At 46.9% G+C, this 17,172-nt stretch overlaps 1 protein-coding gene across 1 annotated transcript in view; it reads left to right on the top strand.

Moving 5' to 3' along the window:
- ACOX3 (acyl-CoA oxidase 3, pristanoyl) overlaps positions 1 to 15,306 on the top strand; it is a 77,616-nt gene extending 62,310 nt beyond the window's left edge. The window contains exons 14-17 of the mRNA XM_048509537.1: positions 6,809 to 6,983; positions 11,365 to 11,432; positions 14,027 to 14,113; positions 14,398 to 15,306. Of these exons, the coding sequence (XP_048365494.1) occupies positions 6,809 to 6,983; positions 11,365 to 11,432; positions 14,027 to 14,113; positions 14,398 to 14,517 (450 nt within the window). The 3' untranslated portion in view covers positions 14,518 to 15,306. The remainder of the gene's footprint in view (positions 1 to 6,808; positions 6,984 to 11,364; positions 11,433 to 14,026; positions 14,114 to 14,397) is intronic.
- The last annotated feature ends 1,866 nt before the right edge of the window (positions 15,307 to 17,172 follow it).

Below are 17,172 nucleotides of genomic sequence, written 5' to 3'. Positions count from 1 at the left end.
CAGGACTGCCTTAGGTGCCATTACACGGCCATGCAAGTAGGCATGTCGAAACTACTGGCTCCAAAATGGCCCCAGCTCATTTGTGATGGCCTTGACTGGCTTAGAAAGGGTGGCTGCGGAGGCAGGAGAGCAGCATGCTGTGCCTACGGGGCAGGGACCTTTTCTACTCCTAAGGGCTCCAAAATAAATTCTACAACCAGTAACGTTACCGTGGACGGTCCCCTTTCTCTGCCTTCAGACTTCATGGGTTTTTTTAAAGGAGATGATGCAGGAACGAATGGCGCTCTTCTTCCAGAGAAGGGGCTCCGCCAAGGGACCCACCCCTGTTAAGTCTGAAGGAGGGGCAGGAGGATGGAGGCCCATCCAAGTTGCTCATCAGGGCTGCCAAAAAGCTCAGGACAGTAAGCCCAGTTAGAGTCCCTTCCTCATCCTCGGAGATGCCCCAAATGGCAGAGGTTATATATAGCACTCTGGTTACATATATCTTTAAGGAGCATTGATTGTTGTTACAAGTAGTTACACTGAGTTAAGAGTGCATCTCAATCACGTAGATACTATTCCCCTGACGTTATGCTTGATTATGCTAATGAGCTCTTGCAAGTACCCTGGTGAATGCTCTAATTATGGCCATTCAGACATCAAGGGTAGTCACCAAAGATGGTGAGGGCTGTGTTAGAAACCCTCTAAACTGAAGAACTGACCAGTTCTCATGGAGCAATGACCGTGTCAATTAAGGAGTCAGCATCCGGCGTCTCCAGAGCAACTATCCGTTGGGCCAGAAAGATGATTGAGGACAATCACAGACTAATGGGAGAGGTAGACTGAAATACAGTGTTGCTCAGTCTCCCTCTGACCTTCAACCTATTCCAAGAAATGAGGGCTGTGGCCTCAAGGCTACACCCGCTTTGTCCTTGGTGCTGGTCATTGCCAGGTCCATTAATAATAAGACCACGATACTCCGGGATTTTCTCGGAGTGCCTGAAATGGACCTGGCATGTGTCACTGAGACCTGGGTGCGTGATGGCAAGTTAGTCGCCTTGTGCGATGCCACGCCCCCAGGTTTCACGTGCAACCACCAATCACGAACACAGGGCTGGGGGGGAGTGGCTATGTTCATCCGGGAGTCTATCCTCTTCAGGGCGCTCCCTACTCCGAGGATCACCGGTATTGAGTGTGCCGGCTTAGTGTGGGAGGCCAGGGAGAAGCTGGCTGACTTGCTGGTGTACTGGTCACCTAGCACACCATCAGTCAGCCTGCCGCGGCTCCTGGAGGCGGTAGCCGATTGGGCACTGCGGTTCCCCAAATGTATTATTTTGGGAGACTTCAATATTCATGTGGACTCCGCCTCATGTTCAGTGGCTGCAGATCTAGTGTCATCCATGGCAACACTAGGCTTCTCTTGGATCAATTCTGGCTCCACACATGAAGCGGATCACGCTCTGGATTTGACCTTCGGTCTAGGTGTAGTGTTGGTCTTATCCTCTGTAGACTGAGTGCCATGGTCTGACCATTATGCTGTGAAGGTCAGCTGAACTTGCTGCACCAACCCTGTCTAGGCGACGGGCCAGTTTTTGCCTGCCTGTGGAGACTTATGGATCCGATTGGTTTCCTGAATGCTCTGCGGGACCCTGAGCCCATTGGCACCCTTGATGACCAGGTTAGAGACTGGAATTCCGGGCTCTCTGAGGCCATCAAGGTGATTGCTCCCTGGCGCCCACTGCGCCCCTGTTTGCGGCTGGATCCTTGGTATTCTGAGGAGCTGCGTCATATGAAAAGGGAACTCAGACTGCTTGAGCAAGTGTGGAGGAAATCTTGTGACGAAGCTATGCGATCATCTTATAGGACGTCTATGAAGGCCTATGAGATGGCGACAAAGAGGGACTACTTCTCATACTCCCTCGCGTCCGCAAGCTCTCGCCGAGCTCAGTTGTTTTGAATCATTCGGTCTCTGCCCTTGTTATAAGAGGGCTCCAAAAATCTCCAATTGGCACGTAGCTGTGAGGCTTTTATGAGGCTTTTTTGTGGGTAAAGTCAGGTTGCTCTGCCTTGACCTTCCTGACGCCTTTGAGACAACTAGTGAACTGGAGGCTCCGTTGCCATCTTCGGGTCCCATGTTAAACCAATTTTCCCTGCTTGCCAAGTCTGAAGTGGGCAGGGTCCTGGATGCTGTTAGACCTACTGCCTGTCCTCTGGATCCGTGCCCCTCCTGGCTATATAAAGTTTTCCAAGGGGGACCTGCAACTCCATCTGTTGAGTATTATCAATCACTTCCTTGAGCAATGAGTGTTTCTGGATGGGTTGAAGGAAGCAGTGGCCCGCCCACTTTTAAAAAGGCCATAGTTAGATCCTAGTGATCTGGCCAATTACCGACCCATCTGGAACTTATTGTTCTTGGGGAAGGTAATTGAGAGAGTGATGTTGGAGCAGCTTCCGGGCTTCCTGGAGGATACGTCAGCACTTGATCCCTTCCAGTCCAGCTTCCGTGCTGGGCATGGGACGGAGACCATCCTTACTGCCGTCACAGATACAATCTGCATCCAGCTTGGCCAGAGCGGATTGGCGCTACTGGTATTATTAGATCTTACTGCAGTGTTTGATATGGTTAATTACGATCTTTTGACCCAACACCTGGCTGCCTCAGGGGTCTGGGGTGTGGCCTTGAAATGGCTCACCTCATTCCTCAGGGGCCGGACTCAGCAAGTGAGGTGTGGGATAGGGTTTCCCAGCAGTGCCCGCTGCAGTGCGGAGTGCCGCAGGAGGCCCTACTGTCCCCACTGTTATTTAACATCTATATGCGACCCCTTGCTCAGCTGGTGCAGAGGTTTGGGTGGGCCGGCCTCTGCAGCTCTCCAGCATTGTCTGAAGGCGGTCACTGATTGGTTTACCCTAAGCAGGTTAAAACTAAATCCATTGAAGACGGAGGTCCTGTGGGTGGGTCACGAAGGGGGAACTGCGAAATTCCAGATTCGATTGCTGAAGGGTGTCTCCTTGTCGGTGACTTCCTCTGTCCAAAGCCTGGGGATCTATCTGGAGTTGTCCTTATCTATGGAGACCCAGGTGGCTTTCATGGTCCAGGTGACATTTTTCATCTACACCAGGCTCAGCTCCTGGCTCCCTATCTTTCCCAGACTGACCAGGCCACAGTAATCCATTCTACGGTCACCTCCAGGTTAGACTATCGTAATTCACTCTACGCAGGCTTTCCCTCGCGCCTGATCTGGAGACTAAAACTGGTCCAGAATGCTGCGGTGTAGCTTCTCACAGGGGCCTCTCTGCAGGACTACATCTCCCCCGTGCTGCGCCGTCTGCACTGGCTCCCAGTTGAATACTGGATCACTTTCAAGGTGCTGGTACTTACCTTTAAAGCACTCTGCGGCCTGGGGCCCTCATATTTGCGGGACCGTTTCATCCCCTATATCCCCACTCAGCCTCTGCGCTCTTCAGAGGCCAACTTGCTGGTGGTCCCCGGCCCCTCTATGATGTGGCTGGCCTCCACCTGGGCCAGGGCCTTTAATGCCTTGGCCCCAGCCTGATGGAACACACTGTCTCCAACTATCTGGGCCCTGCGGGACCTTGAGCAGTTCTGCAGGACCTGCAAAACAGAGATGTTCCACCAGCCTTCAGGGAAGAAACACCTGAAGCCTGTTTTGCAGAACTGCTCAAGGTCCCGCAGGGCCCGGATAGTTGGAGACAGTGTGTTCCATTCAGACTGGGGCCAAGGCATTAAATCGTTGTAGTCTGGGATTAGAGAGTTAGCAATGAGGTAAGAAAAGTCAGCTATGAGGTAAAGTGTGTTTGAATCTATTGAGATTTCTATTTTGGGGACTACTTTTTGAATAAGGAACTAGTGGTGAACATATTTTCTAGAATTTATTTGGGTTGGGGGGGGATTTATCCTCTTGGGTTGAGAGGGTAAAAGGCTGTGTAAGCACTGGGCTATTACTGACCCATGGGGTGACATCACAATGTTTACTAGGGAGGTGATCCTAGATCTAATTCTATGTGGGACCCAGGACCTGGTGCGGGAAGTCAGCGTTGTTGAGCCGATAGGGAACAGCGACCACAATGCTTTCAGATTCAGTATCTCTGCATGCGAACAAGTGACAACTACTAATGAAGTTACATTCGCCTTCAGAAAGGGAAATTTCTCAAAGATGAGGGGGATAGTGCGCAGGAAGCTGAAAGGGAAAATCAAGAGAGTCAAAACTGTCCAAGATGCTTGGAGGTTATTTAAAAACACAGTAATAAAAGCTCAGCTGGAATGTGTTCCGCAGGTTAGGAAAGGCAGCACCCAGTCCAAAAGAAAACCACCATGGTTAACAAGAGAGGTTGAGGAAATTATCTGAAAAAAGAAAATGTCTTTTAGAAAATGGAAGTCCAGTTTGACTGATGAAGAATATGAGAGGGAACACAAATGGTGGCAAAAGAGAAGCAAGTTAGCTGTAAGGGAGGCAAAAAAGGATTATGAGGAATGCATGACTGCGAACATCAAGACCAGCAACAAACAGTTCTTCAAGTATATCAAAAGTAGGAAGCCAGCTAGGGAAGCAGTAGGCCCGTTAGATGACAAAGGAACAAAGGGTGTGCTAAAAAATGACAGGGAGATTGCAGAGAAGCTGATTGAATTCTTTGCATCTGTCTTCACCCAAGAGGAGGTGAGGAAAATTCCTGCACCTGAACCATGCTTCTTAGGAGGCGAATCCGAGGAACTAGCGAGGATAGTGGTAGACAAGTTCTGGCAACCATTGATAAACTAAATGCTACCAAATCCCCTGGCCCAGATTGCATTCATCCAAGAGTTCTTAAAGAGCTCAAGCATGAAATTGTTCTCACTTTAATATGCAACTTATCCCTGAAATCAGGCTCCATCCCTGAAGACTGGAAGATGGCCAATGTCACACCAATCTTTAAGAAAGGATCTAGGGGGGACCCGGGAAATTACAGGCCAGTCAGTTTGACATCTGTTCCTGGTAAATTAGTAGAATCTATCATTAAAGATAAAATTATTAAACATGTAGAAAAGCAAGACCTGCTGAGGAAGAGTCAGCATGGTTTTTGCAGAGGCAAATCCTGTCTTACAAACTTACTAGAGTTCTTTGAGGGTGTAAACAGGCATGTGGATAAGGGGGAACCAGTGGACATTGTCTACTTGGATTTCCAAAAGGCTTTTGACAAAGTTCCTCACCAGAGACTGTTGAGAAAACTCAGCAATCAAGGAATAAAAGGGGAAGTCCACCTATGGATTAAAAACTGGTTGAGAAACAGGAAGCAAAGAGTGGGTGTAAATGGGAAATTCTCACAATGGAGAGATGTCAGGAGTGGTGTCCCCCAATGATCCGTTTTGGGACCAGTGCTCTTTAACCTATTCATAAATGACCTGAAAGTAGGAGTGGGTAGCGTGGTGGCCGAATTTGCGGATGATACCAAATTATGTAGGGTGGTGAGAACCACAAAGGATTGCGAAGAGCTCCAAGCAGACCTTGATAAATTAGGTGAGTGGGCTAAGAAATGGCAAATGCAGTTCAATGTAGCAAAATGTAAAGTGATACATATAGGGGCAAAAAATCCAAACTTCACATACACGCTACAGGGGTCAGTGCTATCAGTCACAGACCAGGAAAGGGATTTGGGCGTCTTAGTTGATAGTTCCATGGGAATGTCAACTCAATGCATGGCAGCTGTGAAAAAGGCAAACTCTATGCTGGGGATAATTAGGAAAGGAATTGAGAATAAAACTGCAAAGATTGTCATGCCCTTATATAAAGCCGTGGTGCGACCGCACTTGGAGTACTGTGTTCAGTTCTGGTCGCCACATCTCAAAAAGAATATCGAAGAGATAGAAAAAGGGCAGAGAGGAGCAACGGGGATGATTGAGGGACTGGAGCACCTTCCTTATGAGGAGAGGCTGCAGCGTTTGGGACTCTTTAGTTTGGAGAGGAGACATCTGAAGGGGGATATGATTGAAGTCTATAAAATTATGCATGGGGTAGAAAATGTTGACAGAGAGACATTTTTCTCTCTTTCTCACAATACTAGAACCAGGGGGCATACATTGAAAATGCTGGGGGGAAGAATTAGGACTAATAAAAGGAAACACTTCTTCACGCAACGTGTGATTAGTGTTTGGAATATGCTGCCACAGGAGGTGGTGATGGCCACTAACCTGGATAGCATTAAAAGGGGCTTGGATAGATTTATGGAGGAGAAGTCGATTTATGGCTACCAATCTTGATCCTCTTTGATCTGAGATTGCAAATGCCTTAACAGTCCAGGTGCTCAGGAGCAGCAGCAACAGCAGAAGGCCATTGCTTTCACCTCCTGCATGTGAGCTCCCAAAGGCACCTGGTGGGCCACTGCGAGTAGCAGAGAGCTGGACTAGATGGACTCTGGTCTGATCCAGCTGGCTTGTTCTTATGTTCTTATGGAGACTATGTTAACAGCATGGTTTGCCACTGCCTTGCCCCGTTGTCTGCACCACCCTCAGCAAGCTGGGTACTCAGCTTATGTTGAGAGGAACAGTAGAGTTTAACTTCAGAATTTTTGTTGTTTTTGTAGAATTTAGCCTCTTGGGTTAAAGTATCTGTAATGAGAGGTTGAAATTAAGGAATTACTTTTGTTCCTTAAAATTGTCATTGTTGCATACTGAAAGTAAAGTAGTTATCTTTGGACTGTTTCTGTTTCCTTTCTCGTGGGGTTTTGCTTCTTTCACACTGAGGATAATTCAGAAGTAGATAAAAGTTATGTTATCATGCAGAATAGTATATCTGTATTTTCATTCATTTTGAATTTTGCTTTTGCTCTCTTCAAGGTGTACTACTGTCATTCCTTAGCAATAGCTTTCATTGAACACACCGTTTTGCAAAGATACCACGAGTATGTCCACAGTGCTGAGACACCAGCCGCCCTTCAGCCTGTCCTGCAGCGCCTGTGCTCACTGTACGGACTCTGGTCGTTACATAAACACATGGCTGTGCTCTACCAAGGTAAGGCCAACATTCTACCCATCTATCTCATTTAATTGTGATGGCCATGAAAGCTGTTCTTCCATTTTTCTTTTGCATTTCATGGTATCCACCTGAAGTATGAATGGATGTCTCAGCTGGGATCCAAAATGATGAGGGTGCTGAAGCACCATCCATACCAAGAAGGGTAAACCAGTTGGGACTCAAAAAATCTATATTGAAGAGTTTGGGAACTGGCCAGCAGGCAAGCTGGTGTCTTATGTTTTCAAGTGCTTGAAAATGTTACCTTTTTTTCAGAATATCGGTAGTCTATTCATCCTCCCAGCTGGGGAAAGAAGAAAAATTTATGCTGGCTTTGTAAAAGCTAGAAACTTTCATGAGAAAAGTAGTCTTGGGTGAGAGGCTGCTGCCAAAATGGATGTGCTCCCAATGCTGTTTCATGCTTCTTTAATAGTGGGAAAGGAAGCCAGACAAGGTGACCCCCCCCCTCTGATTTAGGAGGCTGGGCTACTCTAATCTGTATTCCAGTTCTGCCACATCACTGCTGGTCCCTCGGGTGTGGATACGAGAAGCAGCATCTGCAGTGCCAGACTGCTCATTTGACTTAGCTACCTTCAGCAAGATGCTCAAGGCTTTTGTGATACCCAGTACAGAGTGTTATGTCCAGTGGCTCAGAGGCTTGTCAGAAATAGATGGAAAGAGCAATGAAATAAATCTAGTACTTGAGAGTAGACATGGATACAGGGACGTAGATAAGATGGATAGAGGAGATAGATGGGTAGATTTTAAATGGGGTGGATTTGGGGGGCGGGGCCAAGGCCAGCTCTCCAAGGCCAGGGACGGCAGACTCCCCTGCCCCGCCTGCCCCCACCACCACCGGCTGAGCTCGCAGCTGGCAGTCCCTTCTGCCCTCTCCTCCGGGCAGAGGCATAGCTAGGGAAAATGGAGCCTGGTGCAAAATCTGAATGTTGCGTGCGCATGCACACACACACCCTGCCCCCCCATGGGCAGCCGCTGTGATGCTGGAATCCACCCCCAAACAGCATCACTTTCAATCGTGTTTAAACTAGGGAGCCCAGATTCTCCTTTTAAACCCACCTTAAAGGAAGAATCTGGTGTCCCCAGTTAAAACAACATTGAAAATGATGCTGTTTGGGGGTGGATTCTGCCGCACCCTGAAACAGCATCACTTTTCAATGTTTAAACTGGGGACCTCAGATTCTCCCTTTAAATCCATGCCAAAGGGGGTGGATTTAAAAGGAAAATCTGGGGAAATTTCGGGGGTGCCTGCTATCAGGGGTGCAATTGTTAAGCTAGCAGCACCAAACTTTCAGGGTATCTTTAGGAGACTCTCCTGATGATACCACCCAGATTTGGTGAAAGTTTGGTTCAGGGGGTCCAAAGTTATGGACCCTCAAAGGTGTAGCCCCCATCTCCTATTAGCTCCCATTGGAAACAATGGGGGATGGGGCACCCCCTTTGGGAGTCCATAACTTTGGACCCCCTGAACCAAATCTCCCCAAACCTGGGTGGTAGCATCAGGAGAGTCACCCAAAAAAATCCCTGCAACTATTGGCCATGCTGGTAGGGGCTGATGGGAATTGTAGTTCCTGAACATCTGGAGAGCCGCAGGTTCCCTACCCCTGTGCTAGCCTAAAAACTGCGACCCCTGCAGGCCAAAAACCGAAAAAAAACTTTTAAAATACAAAAAAGCCACAAACGGGCCGAGCTTCAGACATGTAATGGGGGAGGGGGATTAAACCCGGGAACCCCCCTTACCTACGTCCTTGCATGGATATCATCCAATGCAGGATATTCTCCTATTGGATGAAATGGACAAGATTGGTAAGACAGAATAGAGTCTGATCTCTTAGAGGACCTGGTACATCTGGCTGATTTCCTGGAGCCTTCAGTAGCGTCTCTGAACTTTGTTCCATGGACTTCATTCCAGGCTTCTGTAGCCGCTCTTTTTCCTTCCTCCTAGATCTCTGGACCTCATGTGTAGTTTTGCCATTACTTGTCTTAGTAGACCCACCAGGTAATGTTGTGAGAGACATCTCTGCAGAAGGATTCCTGTAGACGTCAGGTCACCATGGATGACAGCATAATCACCAGCATTTGTAGTTGAAAGCCAGTGGTCTTCATGTGAGTCATCAGCTGGCAGGAACAGAAGGCCGTCCATCTTCCCCTCTTGCCATTCTCCACAGCATATAGAACAGCGATGGCGAACCTTTTTGAGACCGAGTGCCCAAATTGCAACCCAAAACCCACTTATTTATCGCAAAGTGCCAACACGGTAACTTAACCTGAATACTGAGGTTTTCGTTTAGAAAAAACGGTTGACTCAGAGGCGTGTGTTACTTGTGAGTAAGCTTGGTGGTAGTCGATGGCTTTGCTTTGAAGCAACCGTGCAACTCTTCCAACGGGTGAATCACGACCCTAGAAGGGTTTACTTAGAAGCGAGCCTCATTGCCAGCAACCGAGCTTACTCCCAGGTAAAGGATCGCACTTCAGTTCTTCGCATGAAAATCAGTGGGGTTTAGCAGGACTTAACAGAGTTACCTACACTGCTTCCCCAAAACTAGGTCTTAGGTTTAATGCTAATAATCGAGCCCAGTGGCCCAGGCCAGCCTAGATATTTGTGTGTCTGTGGGGGGCAACTCTGTTCGTGCGTGCCCACAGAGAGGGCTCTGAGTGCCACCTCTGGCACCTGTGCCATAGGTTCGCCATCACTGATATAGAATGAATTTGTACTAATTTTCATGGAAAACCCAACCACAAAGGCTCGTTTAAGTGCCCAAGAGGCTACCAGGTCAAAAGACCTACTAGAGGAAAGTGGTCTCCTACAGTCCTATGTAGAGAACAAACTGGTCTCTGTCTTGGCCACACCTTTGGAAGGAGATTGGCTGAACTGCCAGAGCAACACTTGAGCAAGAGTTGGAAACCGGTGTCGCAGTTCCATTGATATGCCGATATTACAATTGTATGTGCCAAGTTTTAAATAATTCATTAAATGTTGTTAACTATTAAATTCAGGTTTGTTTATATTTCAGTTTCCCCAGAATTTTTGTTTTTTAAATCAAACATTGGGAGATTTAGAAGACTTCAACATTTCCAGTAATTGTCCATCCCGGTTCTGTACCAGCTGGCTAAGACGGCTGTTGAGTGCTCCATCTTGCTTCCCCAGGTTTCCATTTTGAGCCCCCCTGGTGCTCAGCTGCATCTGTGTGACACTATTGGGCAGCCATGCAGAGATGTAGAGCGAAGTGTGCTGTTTGTGCACAACCCTGCTTCTCCTTGGCAGCAGAGTAGGATGAAGTACTGGAGGATGTAACAGGATACAACAATGAACTGCTGAGGGCCACTAAACAAGCTCAGTCAGAGAAGAATGAGTTGCTTTTCTGTAACAACCAGGGTGTGAGGAATCAACTTGTTCTAGATGGGGGTTGCACTCCCCCCCACCCCCACCCCCACCACAGTGAAACAAGTTCACAACTCAAGGTGGGCGAGTGCTTTCAGACCTTTGTGTGCAGGGGGATCCTTAGGTTTCCTCTGGAACGTGGAACATCTTTAGCTGCGACCGTTCCTTGAAAAATATGATCAGACCCCAGTTATCCATCTCCTGATCACAACCAGGTTATAAAACTACAGTCCAGCAACCAGTGGAGACTCAATGGAAAATTCAGTGGGTTGAAAAGGCAGCAATGAAATTTCTGGCTGGAATGAACTGCAAAGAACTTTCCTTGCTAATACTTTGAACATTATACTGCATCCTAGTTTGTTTGGGCCTTCTTCAGAGTTGCTCGTTCTTCAGGGTCACTGCTGCCTGCCTGGCCGTTCAGGCCTTGAGCTCTGTGTCCTCATCCTCTGACACGGGGGCTGTGGCTGCCGGGGCTTTTTCTCTTCAGTCCTCCTTGCGTCACGGGGCCTGGGGCCTTCGCTTCTCAGTTTCATCAGCCAGGAAAAGTGTCTTTGTTCTCCCAGACATCTGGTATGAGAGAAGCTACTGGAGTCCCCCCACCCCCACTCATCCTTCCGTTTGTCCACCTTGGTTTACTGGTTTTATCAGGCTTTGCAGTGTTTAACCTGTTACAGTTTTTTATTGGTCAGTGTATGGTTTCTGTTTCCATTTTCTATTACTTCTGTTGCATCATGTGATAAATTGTTTCTGTCGCACTCTTTGGAGTTATCCTGACCAGAACCATCTTGGAAGCAGCATAAAGAATGCCTAGAGAAGCTCATCTGATATAGACCATCTTCTGTGAGCCACCTTGGCCCAATAAAGTAAAGATGAGCACCAGCACCTTGGCCCAGAGACAAATTCTTCCTGCATCAAACAGATGTATAGAAGTATGTAATGGAAACAGAGTATTTTAGCTCTACTTATTACTGTATTTTTCAGGTGGTTTCGTTTCAGGTGAAAAGGCGGGTAGACTTGTGCAAGATGCAATTCTAGAGCTTTGTTCGGAGGTAAGTTCCAAACTAGGTCCAGTCAGATACTAAATCCGTGACAGACTCTAAGGCCCCTGCGGTGGCATTTTAGTCTGGAAGCTTCCTCCAGCACACACCACTCCTCCTCCATGGGGGAGAGGGGGGTGTTCAGACTTTGCTTGCAGCATTGAATGTAGTTTGTTTATTTGTTTATTTAACTGTTCATATCCCAATTTCTCCCAAAGGGATCAAAAGCAGTTTACAAGAAAAACATGGATGTAAATGAACCACAGCATAGCAAACGAACCAAAAAGCAAAACAGCTGCATCTCAGGCTGCCTGGGATTTCTGGACTGGCTTGATTGGGGTCTCAGGCTCAGGACTGGCTTGATTGGGGTCTCAGGCTCTGAGCCCAAGCGTCCTCTGGCCCTGGCCCCGCAGGTTAGGCCTCTGGCCATGCTGAAGCTCTATAGCAGTGGTGGAGAACCTATGGCACTCCAGGTGTTCATGAACTACAATTCCCATCAGCCCCTGCCAGCATGGGAATTGTAGTCCATGAGCATCTGGAGTGCCATAGGTTCGCCACCACGGCTCTAAAGGGTGCCTGAGACAGGAAAGGGGAAAGCAGTTCTTAGCAAAGAGTTACGCAGCTGGCAAAGACACTCCTCATCTTATTCCTCCCTCCCTTCCTGCCACTTTCCTCCAATGAAAGTGGAATGTGATTCATGATTTCTTTTCATCTGAGAAAATTTGAGATGGTTGCCAGCCAGATCAGCATGAAGAGCACCTGCCAAAGGGTTCACGGGCAGGATTGTTTTAAGGGGCAGACACTTGAGGGGGGAGGAAGGTCAAGGGTTGTGGGAGAGCTCAGTTCAGACACGTAACACATGTCCCGCCATGTATCATACCTAAAATGCAACACTTTTCCTGAGAACAGTGTTTTTGAACAGTTCCTCATGTAAAAATTGTCTTTGCATGTAGCAAAACTGGTTTGTGACAGAAAGGCTGTACATAACTAAAAAAATTCTCATTTATTATATCCAAAATGTTCTTACTTAGTATTTAGACCAGTTTCAACTTAAAATTCCTTAAGACAGTTTACTACTTTGACACTTTACAAAAAGCACAAGAGAGCTAAACACTTTTCAACATTCTGTCACATTCAAGCTTGATTAGAGGTATAAAGTTTCCAGGAATTTTGGAGCCATAGGGGAAAAACAGATTAATTGAAATTTCTAAGGAAAACTGAAATGTATAATGTAGCAGATCATCGGTATGTCTAATTCTCAACTTATCTAATGTGTCTAATTCTCAACTTGGCTCCATCTGTGGCTACTACAATCCAGAAATGGAAGCTATGAACAGGCAGTGTGGATCTTTCTGCAAAGCTGCAGAAAGCCCCAGATTTGCAGAAAAATCTGAAATCTTTTTTAAAAATGAATTGGAGGATTTAAAAAATTACAAAACAATAGAAGCAGTGACTTTAAGAAACAAATACCCCCTGCAGTGGCAACTATTTAGTTAGTTAGTTATTGAATTTATTTGTTGTGAGTTTTCCGGGCTGTGGGGCCATGGTCTGGTGGATCTTACTCCTAATGTTTCTCCTGCATCTGTGGCTGGCATCTTCGGAGGGGTATCACAGAGAGAAGTCTGTTACACACTGTGTCCAGAGAAGTCTGATAAGACCATACTCACAACTTCATTCATACTAGCTCAGGGAAAGGGAAAAAATAAAATAAGAAGGAAAGGAAAGGAAAGGCAACGGGCAGGGGAAGGAAAAGTGGAGGCCAAACAGATTAATACTATTGTTGTCCTCAACCATAGGCCTGATGTAATAGCTCTTACAGTGACAAGTTCCGCAGGACCCTGGTCTCATCTGACACAGCTTTCCACCAGGCTGGGGCCAGGGCCAAGAAACCCCTGGCCCTGGTCAAGGACAACCAGACTGCTTTTGGCAACTGCAATAATATTGCCAGCCTTCAAGCCATGGCTTCTGCCAGTGAAAGGCAGGGGAAGGAGCAGAAATGTAAGCCATTTGGTTAAAATAAGCTGTAGAATCTTGCAAAATTAAGTTATTAACTTGTTAACTTTTGAAAAAAATAGCAAAGATTTATTATTTTATTCTTTATTTTATTAGATTTAATGTCCTGCCCTCCCAGGCTGAGGCTGGGCTCATAGCGGCTAAGAGTGTTTCCCCACTTGCCACGCCCCCCGTATGCCCCGCGCTGCTCTCAGCACGCATCATTTCTGGCGCATGCCTGGGCTTCCCCACGACCCCGCGCTCCGTTTGGAAGAGCACCAGGAATGATGCGCGCGGAGAGGGCGCGAGAGCGGCAGCTTCGGGGCAGCTGCGTTGTCGCCGCCCCTGTAGTGGGGAGTGCCGGGGGACCCCACGCTACTTGCCTACAGTAGCGTGGGGCAGAAGGTAAGTGGGAAAACACCCTAACATGCTTAAATCTGATCATAATCATAACACAAGTTACAGTTTAGCAAATAAATATAGACATGATGCTGAAGCTTCCTGAGCCCAGAGGCGTCAACGACTGCAGGCAGTTTTGTCATAATGACTCTGTCACTTATTGGTCACCGCAGAAAGCTCAAAGTTTCCAATGTTCATTCATTGTTTCTGCACAGCTGAAGGATGATGCTGTTGCCTTGGTGGATGTTATTGCTCCTCCTGACTTCATTCTCAACTCCCCCATTGGCAGAGCAGATGGAGAGGTAAAGAAAAACATCACTCTTTTTCTAAAACTCTGGCAGGGAATGATGGTGACCAGATGAAAAGGAGGTTGAAACTCCTTTTCTCTCAGTAATTGCTTAGAGAAGATATTTCAGTGCATGTTACACCAGTCAAAATGCCCACCATTTCCATCTGGGTCCCCTAGAAAGAGCAGAGACGGGCAATTCAAAATGAATCCTCTTGAGTTGGGTGAAAAGCGAATCCTGGATCAGAAAGGGTGAAGGTGGCTGCGTTAATAGAAGACTCTCTTTTTCCCCCTTTACAGCTGTATAAGAACCTGTGGAGCTCTGTCCTTCAAGGCAGCAAAGTGCTGGAGAGACCATCTTGGTGGGCAGAGTTTTGTGCCAATAAACCTGTTGTTGGTAGACTGAGGTCTAGAATGTAAATGGAACAGTACACAAGAGTGACCAAGGTGGGTTTGGGATGATTTACACTATTACGAGCTAAAGAAATGTTTTAAACATTGCAAGTGAAAGGGACTTTTTGTGAAGGAATGCTACATGGCATAAGATTTTGAAATGGCATCTAGGCCCACTGGCATAATCGCATCGTGACCAGCACAGACCAGTTCTTGCCCAGTACTCACTTGTGTGGTTTCCTCAAGATGTGTATGAATAAGATCTTTGTGAAACTTGAATATTACCTCCCTCTCTATTCATGAGAGCTACCATCTGAGTCTAACATCTGCTTTTTGAACAATAACTGAGTAGTAAAGCTGGGAAAATAATTGTAACAAGTAGAAGGAAAGTTATGTCTACATAAAACTAACCAAGATTCTCTGTTGCTATTAATTTAAATAATTCTGTCAGAATCACTGAAGTGTCCTGTTATGATTACTGAGCAGAAATATTTGTGTCATCTCCAAATTGGGCCCAAGGAGTTCATATAAGATGAGAGGTTTTAGATTTTGATTGTCATATTTAAGCCTCTCTAAGGCAACTGATTCCACATTCTTTCGTTTAAAGTATATTTAATTGCTGGTATTGAAAACATTGAGTTCTACATAATCTCTCCAGTGTTCTGAATTGCATTTGTATTTTTAGTTTAAGTGAAAGCAAATGTCTTAACCAGATGCCTCAAGCAGCTGTTTTCAGAATATCCAAGTTTCATTTATGTTAAATGTTAATGTTATAATATGATACACTATAAAATAAAATTCTTCCAACTTAGTAGATATGTTTGGCTCTCAGAGTTTATATATTTTGTGTCATCATTGGAAACCGAGGGATACATGTTAACATCATTAAACAAGGAGGTTTGTGTCAAGTATTCATGAATAGTACAATTTTTGGGTTTCAGGTACAGTCCAGGAAGAGTCTGCGCCACCTGTTGGCCTGGCTCTTCTGCCCCCACTTTGTTCCCCCCATCTCTGCCAGCCTGCCTATCCTGTGCAACACAAGGGGGCCCTGAGAGCAGGCGCGTGCTCGGGAGTGATTCTGGGGTGCATTTGCAGGAGAAAAGCAGGCCGGCTGAGCGTGGCACAGAACGACCCCCTCGCTTAGTCAGAGCAAGGAGCAGTCAGCTCATCAGCTCTTTTATTCTGAACTTTTTGATCCACTCAAGGTGCTTTTCGGCACAGCACTTGGTTTAGCCTGAGACATTCCTAACAGAAAGTTACGCCACTTTTAAACGAAGGAAGTTGCTCTAAGAGCCAAACTGGACTTTTTAAAGAGCTGGATCCAGGCATATGGCAGATGCAGGGAGTGTCTTAAAAAATAAAAAAGATCCCATTTGGGCTTGCATCTCCACCAGAGGGGAGAGAGAAAGACGCCTGCCTCCTCCTCCTCCTATACCAGATTGGTGTGTGTGGGAGTTATTTCCCTGTTTTTGTTGCTCCACATGAAGTATTATCTGTATGTCACGCAGCAATAAATCCCCCTGGCCGTGTTTCATGCAGGAAAATAGCTGCGCGGGAGGGGGGGGGGGCAGGCACAGCCCTCTTCCCCACCTGGCAGCAATCTGAGCCCAAATGGAATCTCCTATATATTTTTTAGTCAAGTCAAATCTCAAGAACCTGGACCAGTTCACCATGTTCACCCCAAGCCACTCTGTTCCATCTTCCTATAAAAACTGGTTCTGGTGGGTTTTCTGGGGGGCTGTGTGGCCGTGGTCTGGTAGATCTTGTTCCTAACGTTTCGCCTGCATCTGTGGCTGGCATCTTCAGAGGTGTATCACAAAGGGAAGTCTGTGACTCCATTATGCCCTACGGAGAATCTTTCAAGGGCTCTGGGAGAGGGGAGGGCAGCTGTGTTTTAAATCAGAGGCACTAAATTTGTAGCCTAGCTGCTGGTGACTCTCCTTAAGAGAACCCCCAAGTTTGGTAAAGATTGGGTCAGGGATCTAATTTTATAGTCCCCAAGGAGGTCTCCCCCATCCATCCTCCATTATTGTTTCCAGTGGAGGGAAAATGGGAGTCCATAAAATTGGACCCCTGACACAATGTTCTTCAAACTTGGGGGTTCCTTCAAGGAGAGCCACCAAGCAGCCATGCTGCAAATTTGGAGATTCAAGTCCACTGCTCTTAACCACTACCACACGCTGGCTATACAGGCCGTCCAGCAGATGGTATCTATCCTAAAGTTCTTGAAGAGCTCAAATATGCAATTGCCAATCTTATCACCAAAATATACAACCTATCTGTAAAACCAGCCTCTGTACGAGAGACTGGGGAGTGGCCAATTTAACTTCCATTTTTTTAAAAGGATCCAGGGGAGATCCAGGAAATTACAAGCCAGTTAGTAGTACTAGGAGGAGGAGTTTGAATTCATACCCCACCTTTCTCTCCTGTAAGGAGAATCAAGGTGGCTTACAAGCTCCTTTCCCTTCCTCTCTCCACAATAGACACCTTGTGAAGTAGGTGGAGCTGAGAGAGCTCCAAACAGGGACGTAGGTATAGATTTTTTATGGGGGGGGGGGTGGGGGGGCCCACCCCCACCCGCCCCTAGGGCATGGCCATGCCTCCCCACGCCCCAGCCCTGGCCTAGCGCTTATAAAAGCAGCTCTCCAAGGTCGGGAATGGCAGACTGCCCTGCCCTCCCCT

The sequence above is a fragment of the Sphaerodactylus townsendi genome, linkage group LG10 (assembly GCF_021028975.2).
Source record: "Sphaerodactylus townsendi isolate TG3544 linkage group LG10, MPM_Stown_v2.3, whole genome shotgun sequence".
NCBI classification, from domain to species: Eukaryota; Metazoa; Chordata; class Lepidosauria; order Squamata; family Sphaerodactylidae; genus Sphaerodactylus; species Sphaerodactylus townsendi.
This window is presented reverse-complemented; position numbering and strand designations above follow the sequence as displayed.